The sequence below is a fragment of the Paroedura picta genome, chromosome 14 (assembly GCF_049243985.1).
Source record: "Paroedura picta isolate Pp20150507F chromosome 14, Ppicta_v3.0, whole genome shotgun sequence".
NCBI lineage: Eukaryota > Metazoa > Chordata > Lepidosauria > Squamata > Gekkonidae > Paroedura > Paroedura picta.
The window spans coordinates 1,728,616-1,747,500 of record NC_135382.1 but is presented as its reverse complement, the minus strand read 5'-3'; the positions used below and the strand labels follow the sequence as shown (position 1 = coordinate 1,747,500).

Below are 18,885 nucleotides of genomic sequence, written 5' to 3'. Positions count from 1 at the left end.
ACCGGCCTGATTAGCCCCACGTCCATCTGAGTGCCCTCCCGACCTTTTCTGCCTGTCAGGAATCAGGCTTTGTTAGGAACAGGCAGAGGGTGGCCTGTGGCCTGTTACCCTTTTTTCGGTGGGCTGTTCCTTGAGAGGGCCTCTGGTGTCCAGGAGTAAGCAGAGCTGAGAGCCAGCAACTCCGCGCCGGCTCACCCATCGTCTCCTCCTGTGCTGCTTTCCAGACTCAGGGGGTGGGGAGGTGGGGTGATGCAGGGAGTGAACTCAGGTCCACCGTCTACCCTTTGAGCTGCGTGGGCCGGTAGGGCTGGCTTGCCCATCAGCTTGGCTTGGCTTGTTCCAGGGACATTTTCACTGCCCAGTCTGCCTCTGAACATTCTCTAGGGCAGTGGTTCTTAAGCTGGGGGTTGGGACCCCTTTGGGGGTCGAACAACCTTTTCACAGGGGTCATGGCAGGGCGGGCAGCTAGGCTGGGGGTTGGGGGGGTTGCCACCACTGTTGCCGCAAGATCAGCATGGTAAGACAATTTATATACAATCATGAGCAACGGATCTTCACGCCATTGGTCAGTTTTGGTGTAATTTCTGTGAAGGACCACTTGCATAATTTTTTGGTGGGGGTCACCACAACATGAGGAACTGTATTAAAGGGTTGCAGCATTAGGAAGGTTGAGAACTGCTGCCTGAGGGACTTAAGAAGAAGAAGATGATTTGGTTCTTATATGCCGCTTTTCCCTACCCGAAGGAGGCTCAAAGCGGCTTACAGTCGCCTTCCCATTCCTCTCCCCACAACAGACACCCTGTGAGGGAGGTGAGGCTGAGAGAGCCCTGATATTACTGAAGAAGAAGAAGAATTGGTTCTTATATGCCGCTTTTCCCTACCCGAAGGAGGCTCAAAGCGGCTTACAATGGCCTTCCCTTTCCTCTCCCCACCACAGACACCCTGTGAGGGAGGGGAGGCTGAGAGAGCCCTGAGATTTCTGAAGAAGAAGAGTTGGTTCTTAAATGCCGCTTTTCTCTACCCAAAGGAAGCTCAAAGCGGCTTACAGTCGCCTTCCCTTTCCTCTCCCCGCAACAGACACCCTGTGAGGCGGGTGAGGCTGAGAGAGCCCTGATATTCTTGCTCGGTCAGAACAGTTTGATCAGTGCCGTCCGTGGCGAGCCCAAGGTCATCCAGCTGGTTGCATGTGGGGGAGTGCAGAATCGAACCCGGCATGCCAGATTAGAAGTCTGCACTCCTAACCACTCCCCCAAACTGGTTAAGAAACTGGACAGATCGATAGCTGGAGGGAGGGACAGATAGATGTGCCAGCCGACCTCTAGTTTTCCTTTTGTGCACCACAATATGCACTGGGTAAAGGTCAAGGTCTCCCCTCCTGTGCAAGCACCGGGTCATGTCTGACCCTTGGGGTGACGCCCTCCAGCGTTTCCATGGCAGACTCAATACGGGGTGGTTTGCCAGTGCCTTCCCCAGTCATTACCGTTTACTCCCCAGCAAGCTGGGTACTCATTTTACCAACCTCGGAAGGATGGAAGGCTGAGTTGACCTTGAGCCGTCTGCTTGGATTGAACTCCCAGCCTCATGGGCAGAGCTTTCAGACTGCATGTCTGCTGCCTTAGCACTCTGTGCCACAAGAGGCTCTACATGCCACAACATGCACTAAGTAAGACACAAATGCTCCAACTTGTGCATGATTTCCATTTCTTACCTGTCTATTCCATATATGTAGACAACCGAAAACATCTCGAAAAAAGCGATTATCAGCAAAGGGATGGATCCAGCAAAATTATCAAACAGAGCAAGCCAGTAGTTGCCTGACCTCATCACAAAAATAATGGCAATCAAAAAGGACCCGATGCAAATCAGAGCTAGGAAAAAGAGCACATGATGACTGGGTTACTTCCGATCGCGTGTAAAGCAGAAGCTCCCTGATGAGACCCCGCATCATGTTTGCCCTGGGCCGGGAGTCCTCGGACAGACCCCTCAGCTGCGCCCTCCCCACCAGCCCCTCTGCCTGCCGCAGGCCCCCCTCTCCGCCCCCCCTGGGGCCACCTTAGGAATGCCCCCAGCCGCGCCGTGGGAAAGGAAGCTGGCCTGGCTATGGTCCGCTGCCTTCCGTTATCTCCTCCCCCGGCCAGGAGGATTTATGGGCTGGAAGTTCTTTACTGGGTGGTGCCTGGCCTGATGGTGAAGAAAGTCCCTATACAGTAAGGCTAATACTACTAATACTAATAGAACCATAAGACCTGAGTTGGAAGGGTCCATAGAGGCCATCAAGTCCAACTCCCCGCTAAATGCGGGATCAGCCTCAAGCATCCATAATAAATACCTGTTCAGCTATTGCTGAACTACTCGGACTCTGGAAATTTTCCCGATACATATTTTCCCGATACGATTCTATATGTCGTTTAACACCGTTGTTGCTGGTCCTCTCCTCTGCGGTCAACAAAAATCACTCCCTGCTCTCCTTCAAGTGACAACCTTTCAAATCCTTCAAGAGAGCCATCCTGTCTCCTCTCAACCTCTGAACATTCCCAAGCCTTTCCTCCTAGGGCTTGGTCCCCGGGCCCCGGATCACCCTTGTTACTCTCTTGTGCACCCTCTCAATTTTGTCCACATCCTTTTTGAAGTGAGGCCTCCAGAACTGCATACGATACTCCAGGTGTGGTCGGACCAGTGCCGTATACAATGGGACTATGACATCTTGTGATTTTGATGTGATGCCTCTTTACGCTGTATCACATTGTCTGCTGATATTTAGCTTATAGTCCACAAGGACCCCAAGATCTCAATCACACACTCTGCGACCCAGCAGTGTCTCCCTGGTCTGGTATGCCGTTTCTCATTTCTGTGACCCAGAGGTAGAACTCTGCCCTTCTCCTTACGGAATTGCATCTTGTTCTCATTTGCCCACTTTTCCAGCACATTCAGATCTCACTGGCCTCTGTCTTCTGGGGGGGTTGCTACACCTGCCAATTTGGTATTTTCTGCACATTTAAAGAGGAGTCCCCCCACCCTTCATCCAGATCATTGATTTAAAAAGGTTGTGCTCGCTTTGGCAGCGACTAAAATTGGAATGATAAAAATGTAGCAATGTACCAAATGCAGTACTTGTATTATTATTATTATTATTATTATTATTATTATTATTATTATTATTATTATTATCATCATCATCATCATCATCATTATTAATAATTATTATTGTTATATGTTTTTATTTACAACCTACCATTCCTCACGGGCTCAGGGCAAATAATAGCATATTTAAAAACAATAAAATAACAACAACTGCCACTGTAAAACAATCACATCAATTCAGACCTCACTTTAATTTCCAGGGGGGGGGCAGGGAGAAGTATCAAATCATTGCCTGGTGACAGCTGAAGTTTTGGGGAGGGGGGCAGAATTTTGGTATCATTTCTGGCCTCAACCATAGGTCTGGCAGAACAGCTCTGTTTTGCAGGTCTTGTGGAACTCTCCCAAGTCCTGCAGGGCCCTGATCTCTCCAGGAAGCATTTCCCACCAGGCTGGTGCCAAGGCCAAAAGCGCCCTGCCCTCGTCATAGCCAGTTCAACGTCCTCTGGGCTGGAGATCTTGAGCCGCCAAAGAGAGCGGCCAGGGGCTCTCCAGTTCACTCACAGCATCCAAACAGACAGGTAGATGTTGGCACTGCCTTCCACTCTCCCACAGAAATGGCCTCTTGAGCCTGGTGAGAGGCTTTAAACTTGGCTGTGGCAAGAGGTCGGCCTCTGACAGCCAATGAAACACTGCGAAGGGCCAGCCCACTTGGTCTGCTGGCCTCCTTCACCAGATGGCAACAGCAGGGAAATGAACTGGGCAGGACACAGCTATGAAGATATAATACCAGTATTCATTAATCACGTTAAGAACCCAAGGCTTTTAGCATAGCCTCAATAAAATCAATATATATGCGCATGGTAATACCTCCACTGATCAGATGCATTTCGGCGTTACTGCCTTTATCAATGGTCAAGCATCAAATAAAACCAGCATACATAAAATATACAACAAACACAATAATTGTTACAGCCAGTTGTCTCCTTTTTATAAAAAGATATATTCAGGACACTGTGGACCGATAGTCAGTTCTGTGGACCAGAAAGCCAGATAGAACTATTTGAGGCTTCTAATATTTCAAAAACAGGCCCTGTTCAAGGGAAGCCCCTTCAGTTTCCAGGGTCTTGTGTCTTGTGATCAGGAGTCAACCTTCGTCAAGAGTATGCCAAGTCGCATCTGGTCAGTGAAGGCATTAGCATGCATGTATGTATTGGTTTTACTGAGGCCTTGGGTTTTAACTCGATTAATGAATAATGGTATTATATTTTAATGATGGTGTCCCACCCTGTATAGGCTTAAGATCATTTCCCTAGCGTTGACCTTTCTAGGCTCTTGACTTTTGTTTGGGTCAGGATAATTTAGCCTTCTTGTTTTGGACATCTGTGGAGACAGCCCCGATTCACACAGAGACTCACACAGAGCAGCGATAGAAGCCCTTGTTTGGAGTCACCCGTTAATGCCAGACTCCCTGGGCTCTCCACCATCATGGGTTCAACCAGGGATCAAAGGGGGAGAGAGTGGGAAATGGACCCCCCTTTCTGAATCACAATGGTGCAGTTGTCCTTTCACAGGCGGTGGAAGAAGCATGATTTTTGCTGCGTCAGTTTTGTTTGTTTGATTAAATAAATAATTTTGATCTATCACTCATTTTTGTCTACCGTCTCAAAAAGACACTTGACATTGGGACAAAATGTTACATAGGACTGGACTCTGCCAGCTCTTCCAGCCGATCGCATCAAATTAACCTCCTTACTCCACCCCCATCTCATGTGGCTTTTGTCCATGTGGGTCCCAGGATCCCCAGGTAAAAAATCGACTAGACCCCATCTTTAATGCCCACTTCACCATCCCATTCCTAGCCCTGATCAAACACTTCACTATTCCACTGACCTGTAACAAGTTCCTTAGGCCATTTTTTGGGTATCACATCGAGCTCTTGCAAGGGTACAAGAACACCTTCCATGTTCCCAAACATTGAGGATAAACCTAAGCAGAACAGCATGATAAAGAAGAGGATGGACCACAGCGGTGACACCGGCATTTTGGTGATGGCTTCCGTGAAGACAATAAATGCCAAGCCAGTTCCTTCAACACCCTGCAGAACACAACAACTGGTGTGACCATCAAACGTACAAAGAGGATGCTCCTCTTCCCCTACCTGAGCCAGAGTTCCAGCTAGACCAGGGGTGGTGAGACCAGGCTTATAGGAATTGTGGTCCATGGACATCTGGAGAGCCAGTTTGGCCACCCCTTAGACCAACGATGGCCAAGTTCTTAAGTCACTTACCTTCCTAGTTAATGCTAACCATAGTGAATATGTGCCAATAAGGCTGGCAGGGAAAGGTTTGGACTTTGCACTCGAGGAGAGGGAAGAAGCAGAGCACAGCAGATGTCAGATGCTGCATCTCTTAACCAGAAGTCACACACGTGACCCCTAAACTAACCTCTATTCGAAATAAAACCCTGTTGGTCTAAAAGGTGCTCATCCTGCGGGGAGGCCCCTTTCTCACACAGACTTTTCCCTCTGGGTTTTAGTTAACTCTGTTAGTACCAGAAGACAATGCACTTCACAATCAGGTAACTAATAATTACTCATGATTTAATTTTTTTTCAGTTTTGCCCACTAGTTATTGATTGTTTTAATTATTCAAAATTATGTAATGAAAGGCAAAATGTAAATGTGCTAAGTGAATAACTAAACCCCAGAGGCCTGAGATGTTGGGGGCTCCTTCCCACCGCAAACAAAACTGTGGTTTATACTTGACATCTGGAGCCCACGTGGGCTGGCAGAAGGGGTTCATGGCAGGGAATCTTCCCCCTGGACACCTCCCCCCCCTCATCCCCAAAAAGACCATGCTGAATGTCTAGGGACCAAATGTCACGTGAAGGAGGGGAGTCACAGGGAGGCGGGACCACCCCCCCCCCCCCGCCCAGCAGAGCAGCCCTGTGAGCCAGGGGAGGACTCCAGAGTTCATGTGTTCCACCCCCGCCCGTGGGAGGGCCAGCTGACTGCCAGCCCCAGGGGAGGGGGGTGTCCTGACTGCAGACCCACAAGCCCCATGGCACCGAGAGCCCCCTCAGCCCCCACCGCTGTCTTTTCAGGAGGGGGAGGGGAGATCAGTCTCTGGAACAGCCAGCATCGCTCTGCTAGATGTCCCTCATGCACTGTTGCCTTACATCAGATAAAAATGAGTCCAGGTTGCAAGTCTGAAATTTAAGGGTCGCAAACATGTCTGGATTCGTCGCATTACACCAAACTTGCACAGCTTCAAAATTCCCTTCCGTTATGTTACCTTCTGGGAAATCAAATGCATTTGTCAGAGTGAGGATATTTCTGCAAAAGGGAGAGAAACAAACACAGTCAAGGAGACGGCCCACCTTCAGGACCACAGGCTGCAGGTCACACTTGCCTCAGCCCACTTTCGTTTCAAATGTGGCACCGGACACCCCCCAAGTGGGCCGGGGGAGGAGACGTGGGGGGGGGCTCTTATTTATCCAGGCTGGGCCCTCTTGCCTGCAGGCATCTGCTGCCTCAGCTGACCTTCCTGGGGACAGTGCAGGTCTCTGTCCTAGGACTGAGCAGAAATGGGGAGCGGGGGGGGCATGGAATTGCCAGCTCTGGGTTCAGACATACCTGGGGGTTTGGGGGGTGGATGCTGAGGAGAGCAGGGTTTGGGGAGGGGGGGCATCAGTGGGGTCAGAGGCCATCTTCCATAGTATTTGTTTGTTAATTTATTTCTTAGATTTTTATACTGCCCTCCCATAGGGCTCAGGGCGGTTTACATATAACAGCCTAAGTACACAACATAGAATAACACCTTTAACCCCCCCCCCCCCCCGCTCCAGAGGAGCAGGAGGAATAAAGGAGTAAGGGCAAGTGGAGAGGAGTTAGGGCGGGCCCTGTCCGGGATAAAAACTCGGAGGGCCCAATCAGGAGCCGCGAAGCGGCTCCTGATTGGGCCCTCCAAGTGTCACTCGGGGGCCAAGCAGCCAATGGGGAGCCGTGCAAAGCGTGGTTCCCCATTGGCTGGTTGGCCCAGTCTCGCCTGGGCCGGCCGGAGAGTCACCGCTCAGAAGAAGAAGCCTTCCCCAGCGTTAAGTCATCCGGCCGGCTTCCCCTCGCCCAGGGAGCCTTCTGCCGGGCCCAGGGGCAGCCTCGCCTGCCCTTGGCCCCGCCAGAAGGCCACAAACCCACTCCCACTGTCCTGAGCCTTCTGCCGGGCCCTGGGGCAGCCGAGACTGCCCCTGGGCCTGGCAGAAGGTCCCAAGGCCTTCCTCTGTTCCTCCCTTCCTCCCAGCATTCCCTTTGTCCTTCCCTTCCTACCAGCATTCCCTTTGTCCCTCCCTCCCTTCCTCCCTCCCTTCTATCTGCCTCTTTCTGGCTACCTGTTTCTCTGCCTCTTCTTCTGTTTCTATCTTCCTCCTTTTCTTTCTGTCTTTCTGTCTCTCTTTCTCCTTTTCCTCCTTCCTTCGCCCCATCCCTCCACCCACCCATCATCCTAGGGCCCGCTGTATTTTGCCCACAGCGGGCTTAATATCTAGTCAACAATAATTCAACAGTGGTTTAAATTAACATAGTATCAATTATTTGGATTAACAATAATATAGCAGGAATGACAATATAGATAAACCCCCCAGAGAGCAGACCATTTTTCCAGGTAAACTGATGTATGTCACAACTGAGGTCAGTTGGGATCCCAGGAGACCTCCAGCCTCTCCTGCAGGTTGCAATATGCACAAGGACTGCCCAGTACAAAAGTTACACCAATAAGAAAAAAACTGGAACCTGAAGCTGCAACATTAGGATTCCTTCATTTTCTTGGAAGGCTGGTGAAGAGGCGGGAGACTTCTCAGAGCGTTCCCCAGTTCTATAAACGCTTTCGGACATAAATTTCTTCAGTGACAAGTAGTCTTTTTACACTAGCTTTCAAAAGGAGCTATGATTCTGTCCTTGACAGAAATGACAAGAGTTTCAATGAATGTTTAGGAAAAGTTGGCTTTTGCCACTCTTCACAGTCTTCCCTATTTTTGTTTTAACATTTAAGTAGTAGACTACTTGTCACTGAAGAAATTTATGTCTGAATGCATTTATAGAACCGGGGAACGCTCTGAGAAGTCTCCCGCCTCTTCACCAGCCTTCAAAGAGAATAAGGGGTGTGGCTTCATCATGGTCCAGTTTTGTTCCTGCTGGCGTGTCCAGCTGGAGGGAGGCACCCCAGCCCCGGGCCCCTGCTGTGTCCACAAGGGGCTTTTGAACGAAACAGGCCTGGTGCTAAGCTAGGGAGGCCCCGAGGAGGATGCAGGAATGAGGCGAGTGGGTCAAGGTAGAGAGTGTTGACCAGCAAACCCCCTGAGGCAAGATGGGGGGAAGACCCGTGACAGGCGGCCACGCGCCTTGTGGCTGGGCCAGCAGGGGAGGAGTTCCCTCAGCAGCACCGATCACCCCTGCTAAGAGGCCTTCAGCACCCCAGGGGAGGAGGACACAGGCTGGCGCCTCTTGGCACACTGGCTGGCAGGCTGGGATAAACAAGGTTGGCAGAAGCACAAGGCAAGTTTGGGGCCCGAGGGCCCCTGCTCCAAAGGCAGCCATGTTGGATGGCAAGGGCTGCCTCCCCACAAAACAGCCAGCGAGTCTGAATAAGCATAAACATAGATGGCATAAACAGCCATTCATTAAGAAATAAATGAAACCCTTTGCACCACTTGTGTCACCTTATGTGGTCCACCTTATGTGACCATCTGGTCACCTTATGCATCCTCTGGGGGTTGGCAGGGCAATAGTGGACCAGGCATGGACTCTCCTAGGAAGCGCCTAATGGGGATGTTCATTGCTCCAAATCTGAGCAGTGAGATCTGGTGATCGCAGATGTCTTCTGGCAGAACACGGTGGGGGAAGAAACGGGGATGCCCCAATTCAGTCAAAATGGCTGCCTTAAGAGGAGAGGCTGGACACAACTCACTCCAGGAGGAACAGATTTGCCCCAGATTGCCGGGCAATAGAGGCCCTCTGAACATGGCAGCTGCTTGTGATGCGCTTTTCCCCGGGCATGGAGCTGGATCAATGGGAACCACAGAGCAGACGCTGCATTCAGGAACAGCTGGCCAGCTACAATCTCACAGCTTTAAGGTAGCCTGTCCCAAGTCCCTACCTCCTTCCTTCCCTTGTCTGGAACATGCAAGGAGTGCAAAGTGATGCTGCCATTCTTTCAATGAAGCAGCGGCCTTGTAAACTCCAGCTTGTGCTTCCTGGACTGGGGTGGTGGGGAAGGGAGTGTCTTCTGCTGCCGGCCACAAAGCACTGCCAGCCCCCCCCCCCCAGCCCAAACAGAGAAGCCGGTGGCCACGACCACCCTTCAGAGCGGAGTGCTGAATCCATGGAACAACAAGGCTCCGTGCCACTGAGGAAGGGCGTTTGCTTTCATGTTGAAACATAACCACTGTCAGAAATGCATTCAGAGGGGAAATGACTTACTGGCTAACGCAGTCATCATATCTCTGGGTTGCTCTGAAGCCAATGATCGAGTAGATGACTGTGGCGGAATAGATGGAGGTGAAGCCATTGATCACCGAGATAATCACAGCGTCCTTCTCACAGTTATTGCTGCAAACCAGAAGATTATTATTATTATGGTCATAGATCAAGGATCAAATACAGCTATCTGAATAACATAAAATCACATGAAATAATATGAAAGTTAAACATTAGACATCATAATATGCCCTGACCACTATCACCATCAATTATCTTTTTTGGGGGAAAGAATTTGCCACTTGGCTTGAAAAAGACAGGCTTTCACCAATTTGTCCAAGCAAGTCTCCTCTGAGCAGCCATGGAGTTTACCCAGGAGTGGGAGAACAAACTGGCTCTTCATGGTAGGGGCAGCAAAGAAGGCCATGCCCTGTAGATTCTCTGGGCATTTCTGCATGCGATAAATGTAGTGAAATTTTTGCCAAATGTAGGCGGTATATTCCGGCCCCTCCACATGACGCCACCTACATCCAGTGTCTGGGCAGCAGCCGGCTCGCTACATCCTGCATTGTAAAGTGTGACTTCTGGAATCCCTAAAAGTGGATTCACCAACCTAAAAATTGCGATCCACTGGCGGACAACCAGCAGAAGGAATGCATGGACAACATGCGACAGTCAGCTCTGCAATGTCCCGCCCTTGCTCCCGCCCTCCCCCTCCATTTCCTGCTCAGCGAAGGAGGCAGGGCAGGGGTGATGGGGGGGGGGTAAACCACCCTCGATTAATTTGCCTGGATCGATTGGGTGGAGGTGGCCAGGAGCTTGCCAGAAGCCTTTTGGCTGTTTTAAATGGCCAGAGGGGGAGGGGGAATCTGCCTCCCTTGCTGTGCCCTCTGCTTGCTGGCTGTGGGTTTTTTTGGAGGGTAGGCTTTAAATAACATAGCAATGCGCTTTCAGAGAACTGAATGTACATTGCTATGTGTAAGTCTCAAGTAAAAAAAAAGGGGGGGGGGCGAGACCAACAAACCACCGATTGGTTGGCCCCGTTGACTGACAGGCCGAGGAGCGGTGATTGAAATAGCGCGTCGCTCTCTCGTTCGCTATTGGCGCAGCACGTGTGAAGGCTTTGCAGTGTGGAGGGGAGGAATAGACTGATTTAACGTCACGCCATTGCAGGTCGCAGGCGTCTCACGGGGCAGAAATGCCCTCTCTCTCCCACAGGGGCATAATCTCTCAGAGGAAGAGATTCTCTTATAGTTGCCCTCAAGAACAGCTGTGGGAGGTAGAAAGAGGTGAATTCCGAAGATGTCAGCATTTAGGTCTTAGAAATCCATCCCCAGTCCAAATTTGCATGAGGTCCTGAAAAGTCCTGGCTAGCAGGCGTAATGCATCTAGTGCATGCCCCCCCCCACAGATGGGGGGAAGCTCTCCTTTCTTCCGTGGCTTTATGGGGTGGTCCAGGGGGCTCCTCCAGGCCTCCTTTATCAGCCTCGTTGCTTTGCTCAAGATGATAATTCCACAGGGCAGCACTCCCGCTAACCCTTGACAGCTGCTCTTGTGTCGGCCGCCCCTCCCGGCTCCAGCCCACAAAAGCTCGTGCTGGGATGAAGTGGCACCAGGGCCACGATGCCCCGGCTGATTTCTTCGGGTGAAGAAAGATTATGGCCCCCTAAATGGATACGTAACTTGGTTGATGGAATCTTATGAGCAAGACGTTTGTTACCACAGTGTAAAATGGCGCGCTCACATTGAGTTCATTGTAAAAACTTACTGAATTGAATTATAGCTAGAAAAGGAGATGAGGCCGCCGAAGGCGAGGGAGAACGAATAGAATACTTGAGCGCCAGCGTCCAGCCAGGTGACCGGGTTGCCCAGTTCAGCAACCTGGATAAAAGGGGGGAAAGTGGCTCATTTTAGTGACTTCGCAGGTTAACCAGCATAAACCGTAGCAGAAGCTCTAGCCGAGCATGGCAGCCATGGAACTGGGGACTGCATGAGAAAGATTTCTGCCCAGTATTTTCCAGAAATAAACGCCCAAGAAGGAGAATGGGCCTCCTGCTGGGCTGCTAGACAGGAGAGACGTACCTGGAGGGCAGAATAAGGAATGAGGCCTAAACGGCGTCTTGGAAAGGAGCACAGCTTAGTGAGTGGAAACCGCCCACCTTGGCAAGGCCTGCTGCAAGCCTGGTCTTCCCAGGCAAGGGCCCTTTTGACTCTGAAGGGAAACTGGGTCAGCCCTGGACATCTGGGTGGCTCTGCAGAGGGAGGCAGCGGCAAACCACCTCTGACTCTTGCTTTGGAACCCCCCTGAGGGAATTGCTGGGGCTGGACAGAACTTTCCACCCCAAAGAGAAACTGTGGAATGTGGGATTCTGCACTATCCGGCCAAAACACAGTCAAGGAAGCCTGGCCCAGAGACTGTGGGGTGCAGCAGGCGCAGCCTAGCAGGCAATCACAGCCTGGGGATGTGCAGACAGAAGCTCAGCCCCGCCTCCTGGGCAGCCAGTCCCCTGGCTCAGTCTGCCCACCGGGATGCACTCAGACAAGCGGCAGATTCCTCCACTCTCAGGGCTGCCTTGTTTTTAACGGGTGAGGTCAGCACCTCCTCCTCCTCCTCCTCCGGCATGCAAGCGGTGGGCTCTGCAGCTGGCCTGGGCGGCTCCCGGGAGGCTTACTGTGACATGGGCTGCACTGCAGGGCTCGTTGGGCCCCTCTGACAGAGTCATCGTTTGCACTGAAGTCAGGTGCGGATCAAGCCATCTGCAGCGGGAGGGACGTGCCACACAGCCACGCCATGAACCCACCCCAGGGTACTCTTGCAAACCCCACGAACTTTGAGATCCACAGGCTTCTTGATGCCCAGAAGAGAAACAGGCTAGATACGGCGGGACTTTTTCCTCTGCTCGTGTCTGGTCATAGAACAAAGTCTGAGTCCAGGGCATGTGCCTGCAAAGGCTTCCACGGTGAATGCAACTTCGCGGGTCTTAAAGGACCCCCAGCCTCAAACTTGGTTCTGCTGCTTCCGACCAACATGGCCATGCTCTGCTCCATGACCGTTTAAATAAAGACGGATTGACTGACCAACACGACTGCCCACCTGAATCGACCTAAAATCTTTGGTCATCACAGGCCTATTAATACCCAGAAGAGAAATAGTATAGACACTGCCAGAATCTTTCTTCTGCTCATGAGTAACACAACAATTCTGTTAGCTGTTTCAGTGGAAGACAAAAGAATCAAACTGACACTTACATTAGGTGTGAACAGATACACAATTCCACGGACGGAGCCTTTCAGCGTCAAGCCACGGATCAGGAAAATGGTGAGCACAACGTAAGGGAGGGTGGACGTTACGTACACAGCCTGGAGGAAGAGCACAAACAGCTGAGCAACTGCTGCCCTGTCCCTTCAACCATCTCCCTTTGCCGTCTCTCCCTTCCCTCCGGAGCCAGGGGCAGTGCTATCCTGAGACCTCAGGCTCCGTGAAGGGCAGCAATTCTGCTTAGGACTGTGCTGTCGGGTTTTTATATTTATTTTACTTATTTATTTTTTGATTTCTATGCCGTCCCTCTCAGATTAGCCATCAACTCCTAAATGCAGAGCGGCCGACCAATCTGCTGTCCGTAGTTCGTGGTGTAGAGCCCCTTTTCTAGGGTCTCGGCCCGACGGAGACCAAGGGAATTAGACTGGGGTAACTTTCCAGAGGAATGGCCTCCTCAAACAGCAACCAGCTTTTGCACAGTGCTTTTGCATATTCACATATTTTTCACAAAAGCCCGTTCAGCCAGGCCCTTCTCCTCACAAGGCTGACTCAGCCAGCTTGGGTACCGTTTGGTCCAACCCCGTCTCCAAGCGATGGGGTTCCTTCTTGGCAAGCTGATGACATGGAGCTGAGGGAATCTGCAAGTTCCACTGCAAACACAGTCAGCTGAAGAACTTATTCCAAAGGTGAGTATCTGAAGGTGGTGACCCAATGTGAGCTCGACCTTCGACCTCTTTGTTTCATGCCAAGCAGCCAAAAGCCACTTTACATGGGGTTTCCCCAAACAGTGCACACACAAAGTCACTCGGATTCAAACCAGTTGGTGGCCATTAGAATCACTAAGGACTACCGGGACACATTCCGACTGGCAGGACTTTATTGAAACAGAGCATTTATTCCAATCTTCCTATGAGGCAACCCCCTCCCACCATGGCAGCCCAGTCCCAGAAGGCCCCGAGAAGACAGCTGCTTTGGCCTCTGCTGCGGTGCTTCCCCTTCCCAAGTCCCCCGGCACTTCCCCACCGGCATCCCTGAGAGGCGGCAGGGTGAGGTTCAGGCAGGCTAAGCTGCCCGGACATGGGCAAGAATCCCATCATTCTCTTCTCCTGCACGGTTCCTCCATCTACAAGGGACACAGCAAGATGAGGCCAGACCACAATTCCTGAGAGGGAGCCTGATTGCTCTCTTGATAAGGAAAAAATGTTCATAGCCAGAGTAGTTCAGCTGTGGAAGGGGCTGCCTAAGGAGGTGCTGAGCTCCCTCTCTCTGGCCGTCTTCAAGCAGCGGCTGGACAGCTACTGCATTGATTGGGGGGTGAGACTAGAGGACCTCTGTGGCCCCTTCCTGCTCTAGGATTCTGAGTCTATGCATGATCTCAATTTGTTTTTAATTAGCTATACATACATAGAAGCTCCCTCATGGCCCTGTGGTCTTCAGTTGCCTTCAGGGTTCTCAGCGTGACTCCAGGGCAGATTCATCCAGTTAAGGGTCTGGGAAAATTCCTCACAAGTTGTTCGTTCCCAGGACGACCCACCGCTGGGTGGAGGCAGGGGAATTCCAACTGGGATTGTAACTCATGTCACATTCCGGCTACAGAGCATTGTTCCCCTGGAGAGAATGGGTGCCTTGGAGGGAGGACTCTAGGGCATTACAAAGCCCCCCTTCCCCAAACGCCACCACCCCCAGGTTCCCCCCCCACACCCAATCTAGAAGAGTTCCCTAACCCAGACCGGGCAGCCCCAGGTGTCCCCCTGAGCAAGCAGAGCTGACATCTGGAAAGACACCACGAGAAGCCGGAGGTCTCCTTTTGCTCCATAGAGACAAGTACCTTTCCTGTTGTTTCAATCCCTCTGATGGTGCAAACGTACAGCACTGCCCAGGCACACAATAAGCACAGCAGGAGCCACCACTGGACACTCCCAGAGTCATCAATGGAAGTGGTGATGTTCAAGGTCTGCCGGTACCAAAAATAATCCACGGGAGAGCTCTTGGCACATTCTTCTACGTACCCTGAAACCAAAGAGATGGTCCTCTTTTAAGCACTTCTGTGGGCAAGTCCTCTGGAGGAATGCTCCCGCCAAGCCAGCAATGGCTCCCTTCCTCTCTCATGGGGATGTCACTGCCCAACAGCAGCTGTCTGTTCTGAGGGGAAGCCAACGGGTGTCGCCCCCATCCACGCAAGCATCTTTTGAGGGGCCCCCAGGCCCCTCTGGCCACACTCTAAGGCAGCAAGTACAAAGTTTGGGAATCAGTGAACTCAGAATACCTTTGAACTCACCAGATGTTCCAAGGACATGCCTAAGGGTAGAATTCTGCTGAGGAATTTTATTGAGCCTTGCAAGAACTTTGAAAAAGAAATACTGATGACTCAAAATGGCAATAAAAATGTGGGCACAGATTCCCGTCCATTTACTGTGGGCAATTAAGAGAGCAGAGATAACAAGAAGGATCTGAAGAACGCTTCCTTGTGGGAGGAGCAAGGAGCTTGTTCCTTGCAGAATTATGTAACTTCAGCTCTGTCATATCAAGGCCTGGGGTGATTCATGAGAGTGTCCCATGGAAGCCATCCTTGTTATCTAGCTGTGACTTGCTGGCGCTTCACACTCCCCACCAAGGCAGGCATTTGGGTCGGACTCAAAAGAATCCCTAACGAGGGACTATTCCGCAGGGAAAATATGCTAACCGTCTTGCCCTGTGGGTGAGCCATGTAAAACTGCCCTTAAGAAATCCTTATTTCTTGTTAGCAGAATGTTAAAAAATGTCCTTTGGTGAAAGGTGACATAACATTTTGCTAAAATCTCTGCCAGACGTCTCCATTGCTGTCTATTTAACGAAGTATTTCATGCTGCAAGGCATACCTGTCCTGTTGGGCAGCAATGGGCAACTGCTCCAGGGCAGGGGCTCTTGGAACGAGTTGAAGAAATACCACATCACCCAGGCAATGATGGTATTGTAGTAGAGGCCAACGAGGAAAGAGACCAGTAAAGCCGTTATACCTGTAGGAAGAGTGGGGAATAGACCTTAGGCCAAGCGGGTAATTTCTCATTGAAAACTGGCACACCGACAACCCTCTCCCCGCCCCTCTCACTCAGAGACACGCCTGTTGGTGTCGTCCTGCTGGTGTCGTCCATGAGGGCAGGGCTAAGTTGGGGATCAGACTGAGTCTTCAGTTACGTAGAAGAACCATGTTTGAAAGTGTCCCTGCATGAAATGACTCTTCTCCTGCCCCACAATACAAGTACAAGCATTGGCAGTAAATTCAACCCAGACAAAAGAAAATCCCAGTTCCCGCTGTGGGGTTCTGCTTGCCATGAGATTTGGAGGTGGCCACTGGCTGACATGATGGATTCCCAGCTGGTGAGACAGATTCAAGGAGGAAGGATCATTCACTGACCAAGAGGGCTCTTTTAAGAGCTTCTTGAGAGGGAGATAATGTGTGTAACCTGGGCATGATACAATGGGAAGCAGCCTATTTGGGGAGGGTGGAAATAGCAGGGGCTTGAGTCATTCAATTAAAATTGAGATCAAATAACACAGGAGCCAAAATGGGTCCCTGATCCATGGCCCCTTCTAACAGGAGCCTTGCAAGACAAACGGCCGTGTGGGCGGCATCTCACTGCCAGGAAGTTGTTTGCATGTCATGGGCGGACAAACATGAGCAGCCTCCAATCTACCGAGAAAGCCTCGAAGTGGGGCCACAATATGTCCCAGGAAATGCTGTCAAATGACTTTTTGTAAGTGACAAAGACTGCCTGAGGTGCTGCTCCATGGGGCCTAGCACGATATTTCTCTGCCAGATGGGCTAAGATCCAATCCTAGTCTGGGGCCGAGCAGCCAGTCCTCAAGGCTGCTTCTTCCTTCATTAAATTATGCTCCCGCTGAAGCCAGTCCCAGTCCCTAAATGCTCACTCCACTGAGCAAATAGTTGGAAGGACGGGATTTATCATCATCATAAATAACAAAAGGGATGATGCTGGCCAACCCTCAATCTGCACTGTCTGGTCGAGAAATGTGTACTCATCTTAAAATCCAGTGGCCTTGAGAAGACCCCGGGAGAGAGCTTTAAATGTTGGATGAGTCAAGAGGGACATAATGTTAGTTTACAAATTATGCACAGGGTAGGGAAAGTGAACTTTTTCTCTCTCTTCCTTGAACTCAGGGACACCAAGGGAAGCGGATGGACAATCGTTTCAGAATAGACTTTTTCACTGAACTGTCAGGATCAGTGCCTGCTCGCTGCCATGAATTATTGGGTTGGCCTGGGTTTCTCCATGTTTGCTTAGCCTATGTTTTACCTTTTGCTTTTTGGGTCTCTTGTAATTTCGACCCTTTGTAGTCTAGCTGTTTGCCTGAAATCGAAACTAGTCTGCTGGGCCCCGCTATCATGATTTACTGTGAACTGTTTGTCTTTTGAACTGGCCGGAAAGGCCTGCTCTGTGTAACAAAAGTAGTTATCTTGTCAGTAGGAGCCGGGGTGCCCCAAGGACGTGCGAGAAGTAACACTCCCCGGTTTATGGCACCTGGTGCTCCTTGCCCCCTCCCTTGGAAACCTTCAGGTTTTGGGCGGGAGAGTTGCCTTGATAAGGGATGGCTAATGTAACGTTTGGCAGAATTGACTTTTCCAGTTTAGGTGTCTGAAGTAACTTCTCAATAAACGCTTTCTTTTCATAGAAGCTTGTTGTGAGTTCTTACTGCACTTGACATTAAGTCAATTCTGCCAAATGTTACATTAGAAGAATGAATTTATCACAGGATTCACAGGTACCGGCTGCCATGATCGCAAGGAGCACAGGGGCTTCGACAGACCCAGGGAAACATGAGGACTCAAGCAGTGATTTCTTCGTAAGAACAGACCATTGATCCTTTAAGGCCAGTGTTGCCTTTCCTGGGGGAATCACAGCTCTTGGGGAAGTGTCGGCATTTCAAGCTTACCAACTCCCTTCAGGGAAGGATGGATAGAACTCCAGACTCCCACGCTGCATCTTCGGAGCCGCTGACCAATGGCAAACTCAAGGTGAAGCAAAGGAATGCCTTCCAGGACCAGCAGGATGAGGAAAGGGATCATAAAAGCTCCTGCGGTGGAATGCAAACCTCAAATTAAAAGGCTTTATGGAACAGAGCAATGGGATGCGGCAGTGAGAACGGGCAGCAAAATATAATCCCCTGGCATCCCAGCTCCTACCCAGCTCCCAATTCACCAGGGCATGTCTGGCCAAGGAAACTCGGGTGTCCTCCAGATAACTCAGTGATCCTCAACATGTTGCTGAGGGGTCACATGGTGTGCACAAAAGTGCTCCCGGGGCCCATCTTCTTCTTCCCCAGACCAAAGGGCTTTCGTCTGCCTTCCACCTGAAACTGTTTCAGAAGCCTCCAGGAAGCATCACCTTTATATGTGCAGGGAGTCCTCCTCACTGGGACACAGGTACTTCCGCTGACTTCCGCAGTCCCAACTGCTGCCATGCAAGCCGTTTTGGGGTTTTCTCTCCCCTCCTCCTAGCAACCAGTTTGTGGTGGTGCCTACTACAGGCAGGCTCAACAAGGTTGGGGACCCCACTCACCTTTAGGCAGAACAAAGTTTGAGGCCAGTCGGGCACCTGGAAGGCTCAGTCTTTGTTCTGCTGCTCCAGACCAAGAGGGCCGCCCACTGGACTCTACCTTTATAGAGGGTGTAAGGAACGATCTCAGGGAAGGACAATTATGAGGGGAAAGGGGAAGAAATTCTTCCACTGTTTCCCAAGCCCTTACGGAGGGGGAGTCATAGTTCCTTTTCTTCAAAAGGTATTAAAACTGTATTGACTCCTCTGAGAAACTATGCACTGAAGGAGGATTTGTTTCATCCCACCAGCAAGGGATTGACTACTTTGGGCTACCTGCTTATCCTTCTGTGCCCCAGAAAGGGCCAAACCAATTGGTAAAATTAAAACCCTGCCTTGGTGGGATAAGAACCCAACTGGGTGTGAAGCAAGTTGAGAGCAGAGCCAGAAGGGCATCTGGGAGAATGCCGAGATCCGACTGGCTGTGCAGGTGTATAAAAAGGAATCCTTGGCAACACCTGGCCAACAGCAGAAGCATCATC

General features: G+C 50.9%; 1 protein-coding gene across 1 annotated transcript in view; it reads right to left on the bottom strand.

The window, feature by feature from the left end:
• Nucleotides 1-18,885, bottom strand: part of LOC143823359 (sodium-dependent neutral amino acid transporter B(0)AT1-like) — a 35,478-nt gene that overhangs the window by 4,912 nt on the left and 11,681 nt on the right. Inside the window, exons 2-10 of the mRNA XM_077309605.1 lie at nt 17,742-17,882; nt 15,668-15,805; nt 14,638-14,819; nt 12,800-12,910; nt 11,319-11,431; nt 9,554-9,682; nt 6,259-6,415; nt 4,972-5,176; nt 1,709-1,868 (exon numbers count right to left, since the gene is read on the bottom strand). Coding sequence (XP_077165720.1) covers nt 1,709-1,868; nt 4,972-5,176; nt 6,259-6,415; nt 9,554-9,682; nt 11,319-11,431; nt 12,800-12,910; nt 14,638-14,819; nt 15,668-15,805; nt 17,742-17,882 — 1,336 coding nt within the window. The remainder of the gene's footprint in view (nt 1-1,708; nt 1,869-4,971; nt 5,177-6,258; nt 6,416-9,553; nt 9,683-11,318; nt 11,432-12,799; nt 12,911-14,637; nt 14,820-15,667; nt 15,806-17,741; nt 17,883-18,885) is intronic.